At 37.0% G+C, this 6,405-nt stretch overlaps 1 protein-coding gene across 1 annotated transcript; it reads right to left on the reverse strand.

Annotated features, from left to right (window-relative positions):
• Positions 1-3,893: 3,893 nt before the first annotated feature.
• Positions 3,894-4,707, reverse strand: gnrh3 (gonadotropin-releasing hormone 3). The gene is made up of 3 exons (XM_028603021.1): positions 4,570-4,707; positions 4,262-4,342; positions 3,894-3,947 (listed from the first exon to the last, which is right to left on the reverse strand). Exons 1-3 carry the CDS (start codon positions 4,705-4,707, stop codon positions 3,894-3,896), a joined length of 273 nt encoding a protein of 90 aa, XP_028458822.1.
• Between the last annotated feature and the right edge of the window lie 1,698 nt (positions 4,708-6,405).

Genomic DNA, 6,405 nt, shown 5'->3' on the forward strand with positions numbered 1-6,405 from the left:
GCGAGCTCTGATAGTTTCTTAATTCAGATGGGAACGTTAGTTTTACACCACAGTATCAACTTCCAACTTCAAAATGAGTCACAGCTCCCCGATGGGGTTTTAGAAAAGGAAATGGAATCACAGACATAACTAGTGACAAAGCCTCTATCACCTCATAGAAGATCTCACTCCATATGTGAGAACTTTGGGTCTACCCTAGAAAAATAATAAATATCCTCATGGCTGGCGCTCGTTTTGTTCAAAAGGTGGTTTCAAGACCAAACAAAGGAAATTGTGTCATTAATGATATATATTATGAACTAGGCCCTCTTAGAACAGTTTCCTACAAATGCATGGATAAGGGGTTGATCTCTTTCCTAACAAAGGATCTCTAAAATATGAAGTGAAAAGCTACCCAAGATGAAGCTGGTAAAGAAACAAGCGAGGAAGAGCCTATTTCCACAACACAAACAGATTTCCTGGCCTTTAGCAGTCTCTTACTGGGATACTTTGAGACATATCCATCAAAACACAGCTGTATTCATTCATATTTCATACCTCCTCCTTCTCCCAGTGCTTTAACACTGTTCTTTGATCAAAGGAGAGAAGTCGGATCACAACAGGAAGGTTCCCTGCCAGCCAAAAAAGAGAAGGAAGGCCAATACGCTACTGTACTGTACATGCGACCATATAGCTTGCTGTAAATCAACTTCAGTCACAAAAAAAGGAATAAAATATATTAACACCTTGCAAATGCAAATCTAACTGACACTTGATAAATTCATGAATTTCCACAGATGAAATGCTCTTATTTGAATTTTCACATTTCATAATGAGCTTGGTTTCCGGCCATGTTCGGCTCTGCTGCAAAATTGTACAAAATACTTTTTGTTATAAACACAAACTCCATCAGTCAGCGTGCAGGAAAGTAACAATTTCTTTGCAGAGTTAGAGATGATTGATTGAAGTCTTTGTTAGATTTAGAGGAATAACAGTTTCTGCAAACTTAAGTGATGGAATTGCTGAGGAACCCGACAGCCAGGAGCAGATTCAAAACACGCAGCTCAAGAGTGTCACCATGTGGAGACATGTGGATATGACACAACAGTGACTGAGCACCGCTGAGATCTTCACCTCAGAACACAGCTCAATATTTTCATTTCTTCTCTGACCCCTTCCTTAGTCTTTTTACATATTTTTTTCCAATTAAATTTCGTGTCAACTGCTTTACATTAAGCCTTCTGCGTCCCTTCTTACCTTACCTCCGCCATATCAATTCCAAGACATAACACTTCCAAAGAGCCTTTTCAGTAAGGCTCTGGGAGAAAAAGTGTTTGAAGACCTCCCTGACATTTAGACTCTCTCTGAAGATGACTTTGCCTTCTACTATAGCCTGCGGGAACATAGTAAGACCCACACTAAACTTCAATTGATATGCAGGGCCAGATTCCTCTAGGGGAAATCATCATTCTGTTCATAATAAGAGCCACAACAAGCACCTGGAAAATGACTTTATTATACACTCCGCTTCAATAAAAGTTTCCTATGACCCATCGGAAACACACACATGGTGCACAGAGCATAACATCGTGATGAAATGAAAACTATATTATGCATATGATAGAATGCTTATTTGATGGTGGGCTTTTTCGAGGATGCACATCTGCTCTGGTGTGCTTGATTGGCGTGTGTTAATGCAGTGCTGTAGCCTTGGATGGAGGTGCTCTGAGACCCCTTTTTTCCTGAAGTCATTATCCAAATATGTTCTGTTTTTCAAACAAATGAATGGCACAAAAATCAAAGTATCAAAAATGTATTGCCCTTCATAATGGAATTCCCTCTGAGCAAGGACGTGTAACAATGGACCATTCTCAGCTTCCTGTGCTTTCCCTCTCTATATGCCAATGGACGTGACCTCCACAGCTTTAACAATGGGGCATCCAGCAGCATAAGGAGTTGGCTTCTCGCCACAGCCACTACGTGCAATAAGGCTGCTTTCATCCTTGTTGTTATATTTAAGGATGACATCCTAGCCTGTCGGCCTCTACTATTGTCTTCACCGTGATTATTTTCTACTGTTGTTTAGCCCCAGTTGTGGCTCTTTGATGAAAAGGTCGCCACTCAATTGGAAAACAGTCATTAAAATGCGGTGGGTACTATTCACCAGTGTGCATGGGGGAACCAACTCAACTGAGCTGGTTAATCAAAAGTTAATTATATAATTTTCATGCAGATGAGGGAAACATTCAAATGAATCCCAACTCTACAATCATTACAAAAAATAAATAAAGAAATAATACTAAAATGCTATAAAATGTTCAGGGACCAGGAGGCTGTAAACAATAAGAAGTTTAATTTGAGGTAAACAAAGTGAATATTCACCAGGGGGTCTGGGAAGGAGAAAGTGAGGTTAAATCAAATTTGGAAACATAGATACCAGCAGGTTTTGTTGTCCTGATATACGTGCAATTAGGCAGGTCCTTGATGAGGACACTGGGAGGGAGAAAGTTGGCTTTCACAGCAAATGCTTTGGGATTATTTTAAGGGAATTTATGGGTTATGTGTTATGGTTATCTGTAAACATTAATACTTCTCACACAAGTATACCAAATTGAATTAAAACCATATTTTAGGAAATGTTATAAAAGCATCCTTATCCTTTATGAGGTTGCTGCACAATTAAAAACTCCATAAAGAGAATGATAAATCAATTCAAGGAAGTCTTATAGTGACTTTTAGAAGAAAATGCCCTGGACAACATTTTTATCTGTAACTTTGTCAAGAAAGGTGAAGTAGAATATACTGTAACACTTTTCAAAAAAAAATCTTAGGTCTTTCCTCATCAAAGGAAATGATTGTGTTATGCAAATTACAACCATGAATATTAAACCAACGATGTGAAGTATCACAAATGAACAAGCATTGTTCTGGAAGTGCAATGGAATGTGGTTTAATTTCTTTTTAATTCTATGTGCTTTTATAATGTTCACCTTTTCCCAGTTGTGCCAGCGGGTTTGGGTTCATTGGCGTGCATTACAACCACGCTCTAACAATGCAGGGCCTCCACGGTGTCAGCACAGTTCATGAATCCTAGCCCCTTATGCACCAGGCGATTAGTATGGTGCTCTGTCTGTGGGGCTTTGCCAGAAAATGAGTTCTCTTTAAAACATATGCCCCCTGCTGATTCTTTTCCTTTCCTGATATGAAATTCCAATTTTTTTAATGAACACCAATTTCCTGTATGGAGAGAAGGGGGGAAAAAAGTTTTATACTCTTTCTGTTTTGGATGGCTGCAGTTATCCTAAATTAGCGGAAAGCCGTTGTGGACATCCCAAGCAGAACATATTTAGTTTCTTTCAGTTTGGGGGGCTAATCAACATTCAGGTACGAACACAAAAATCAGCTGGTGTAATTTTCCACATCACATATGCACATGACTGGTGTGGCAGAAAATGAAATTACCTAAACTGTAACAAATTCAATTAAGTCATTGATTTCTAATAAATTGGCTTAATCACCAGCTGTTGTCATGCTAAGATTGTTGTGTCATAAGTTTGTCATGCTTGTCGGTCGTGGCTTCTTTAGAAAGGCAATTTAATCTATTTAAAGGCTTTCAAACGGCAGTTTAAATTTAAATAGCATCATTTCACTTCTAATGACCAGATTCACCAAGTGAGATTTCAATCTGATAATCTGACTGTACAAAGGATTTGATAATTTCATCAGATTTCAAAAACTTTATTACAATTTTAACTGGATTTAAATGTTACAGACATACATGGAATTGATCGGTGCAATAAATGTGATGATTTGTTGAAGTCAGTATCCTGCACCCGGGCGATCCATCACTGTTGTTGATGAAGACGCAAATACAGTCCGTGTTTTTTTTTTCTTTCTTTCTTTTTTGTAGCTCTTCAATTATTAGGGAACCTTCTCTTTCGGTCAAAATGACTGTAATCATCATTGATCTGAAGAGATTGAAATTAAATCTCAGTTAATAGTTTGATCTGCTGCTTGAATAATGAATGTAACATTTTTATATACGGTATGATACCAAACAAGTCTGGGCAAATTAGCATTACATCTGCCAACATTAAAAAAGATAAAATTAAGCATTCACATATTCACGCATTCCAAAAGGGAAAAATAAAAACAGTCATTGAGCAGTTTGTATATTTTCATTGCTGCTTTGGAACACAATGGCACACAGTGGAGCTGTGTACATTAATATTGTACAATTGAAGAAGACATTGGTGGTAAATTATGTATAATAAGCACTTACTACATTGTATGGTCTCAGTCTCTCTTGGGTCTGGGCGCTCGCCTCTTCGGGAAGAGACACCACTCCTCCTGTACCCATCATCTAAGCACAATAAAAAAGAGATTTTTGTCGATGAAACCAAGGTTATAAAATCTGAACTAAACAGAATATTTACAGTATTGGAAAAAAAAAAAGAAAATAATAATAAAAAAAGACAAGCTTAACTGACCAATTTTATAGAAGTATTTTTGTTAGATTTGGCTTTAAATTTAAACTTTTTTTTTAAATTGAAACTATAGACTCGTCCACATAAAAAAAAAATCACTTACCCTGATGGTTGCCTCCAGCTCCCCCACACTTCTTTTTCCACCTGGTAACCATCCATAGGACCAGTGCTGTGACAGGGTGACCTGGAACACCAACGCCAACACCAACACCTGCACCATCACTCTGCTGCTTGCTTCCATTAGAGCTGCAGAGGAAGCCACATTTGTAGTAAAAACAATAATGTCACAGTCTCTTCTCTCACAGCTCCACCGCTCACAGACCAGAGGTTATCAAGCATTTTGCCCAACATTAGCAAGCATTTTAGACAGTACTTAATCAAAGGAGCAATTCTAACTTAATGGACATTGAACAAACTTCATTGAGGACAGACTCACCTCTGTATTTGCCTTGTTTACATGTGGTGCATTAACCAGAGGGGGATTTTTATAGGTGTTGTAGAAGGATTATAATCCCCTCTCTGCAGGTGTGACACATTTACTGACTAATGGAACACAAAATACGACTAATGGAGCTAGCTAAGTGCTCAGATATGCTGGCATCACCATGAGGGTTCAAACTGCATTAAATATATATCAGAAACATAATTGTGTTTGTATTGAATGTATCTGTGTAGGGGTAGACAAAAAGACAACATTAAGACGAAATCTGGCATTTCTCTCCATCTATAATTTATTGGAATCAGCTTTTAGCAAACAAATAGAAGTTCAAATCCATACAGATTCAAAAGGCAGAAACATCATTGAAACAAGATGCTTGTGCATCAGCTGCAAGGCCTCACTGCCATTGGCCCTATTTCTTGTTCTTTCAGCAGGGCAATCCATTAAAATTAAGTCAATAATGCAGTTAACATTGGCGATGATTAATAACCACAACAAGAATTTATGTACACTAAATAAACAAAATGATCTGTGTGTTATGTATAAACCCATCTTACAATTTAATGGAAGTACAAACACACTAGAAAGTTCTTTACCCAAACCTAAGACTTTAATGCTTACTGTTCTACAAATAGTGTAAGCAGAAGCCTTGCAAAAATATATGCTTTTGATTTTGCAGCAATGTTGGGGTTTCCTTGTTTAAATATGAAACTAAGACTAACTATCATAGTCAAAATATGTCAAAAAGCCTGTGCATGCATATTTCATATTTTGGCTGAGCATTGGTTCTTGATATCTGCTTTTTACTTTCTCAGATAAGATTCAACCGCATCTCTTATCAAGTCTTTCATTAAAACACACATTACTGTGGTATTTTTCATCTCAATTTCTTATACAGATATTTGCAAAAACTAAAATAATGGTATATTTTGTTATCCTTATAACATTCTGAAGTGTTTGTATTAACAATGAAATGATGATACATATACAGGAAACCACCATTCAAAAACAATGCACTTTTAAAAATGGGGCTATTATATTAAATTAAACATAAACATCTGGCAACATCTTATCTGTATTAAAATTGTGTCACTTGGTGACAAGTTTTTCATGATTAGAACAGTCTTCCTAATCAATATGGCACTGCTTTATACAAACATGCAAGTGTAAAGTCAGCTTGGTAATGTGTATAAAAAGATGGATGGATGTGGTGCTCAGCTGTAAAACATTTATAAAACTGATACATGTGGATATAATAATCAAATATTTTCTGCCTGTTCCAATGTGGGCTAATTGCATTTTGCAGCGTCAGGCACCACTCCACTGAGTAATATTGCCACAGGCAACACAAGAAAGTTGGTGAAGTTGAATAAAACTGCAACAGGTAGCAGCTGTTAAGTTATTCACAGACACAAGTGAGGTAATTTGCAGCGTCTAACAGAATGAAAAGTATCTTGAGTTTTATGTTTTTGTTTGAGCTCAAGGTAGGTCATAAATATT

The sequence above is a fragment of the Perca flavescens genome, chromosome 17 (assembly GCF_004354835.1).
Source record: "Perca flavescens isolate YP-PL-M2 chromosome 17, PFLA_1.0, whole genome shotgun sequence".
NCBI classification, from domain to species: Eukaryota; Metazoa; Chordata; class Actinopteri; order Perciformes; family Percidae; genus Perca; species Perca flavescens.

Excerpts from the sequence above, each read along its gene's own strand:
- gnrh3 (XM_028603021.1), bottom strand. The coding sequence starts at position 4,707 with ATGGAAGCAAGCAGCAGAGTGATGGTGCAGGTGTTGGTGTTGGCGTTG. Across the intron at positions 4,343-4,569 it reads AGCTGGAGGCAACCATCAGG|ATGATGGGTACAGGAGGAGT; the intron begins GTAAGTGATTTT and ends TATTGTGCTTAG. Across the intron at positions 3,948-4,261 it reads GACTGAGACCATACAATGTA|ATCAATGATGATTACAGTCA; the intron begins GTAAGTGCTTAT and ends CAATCTCTTCAG.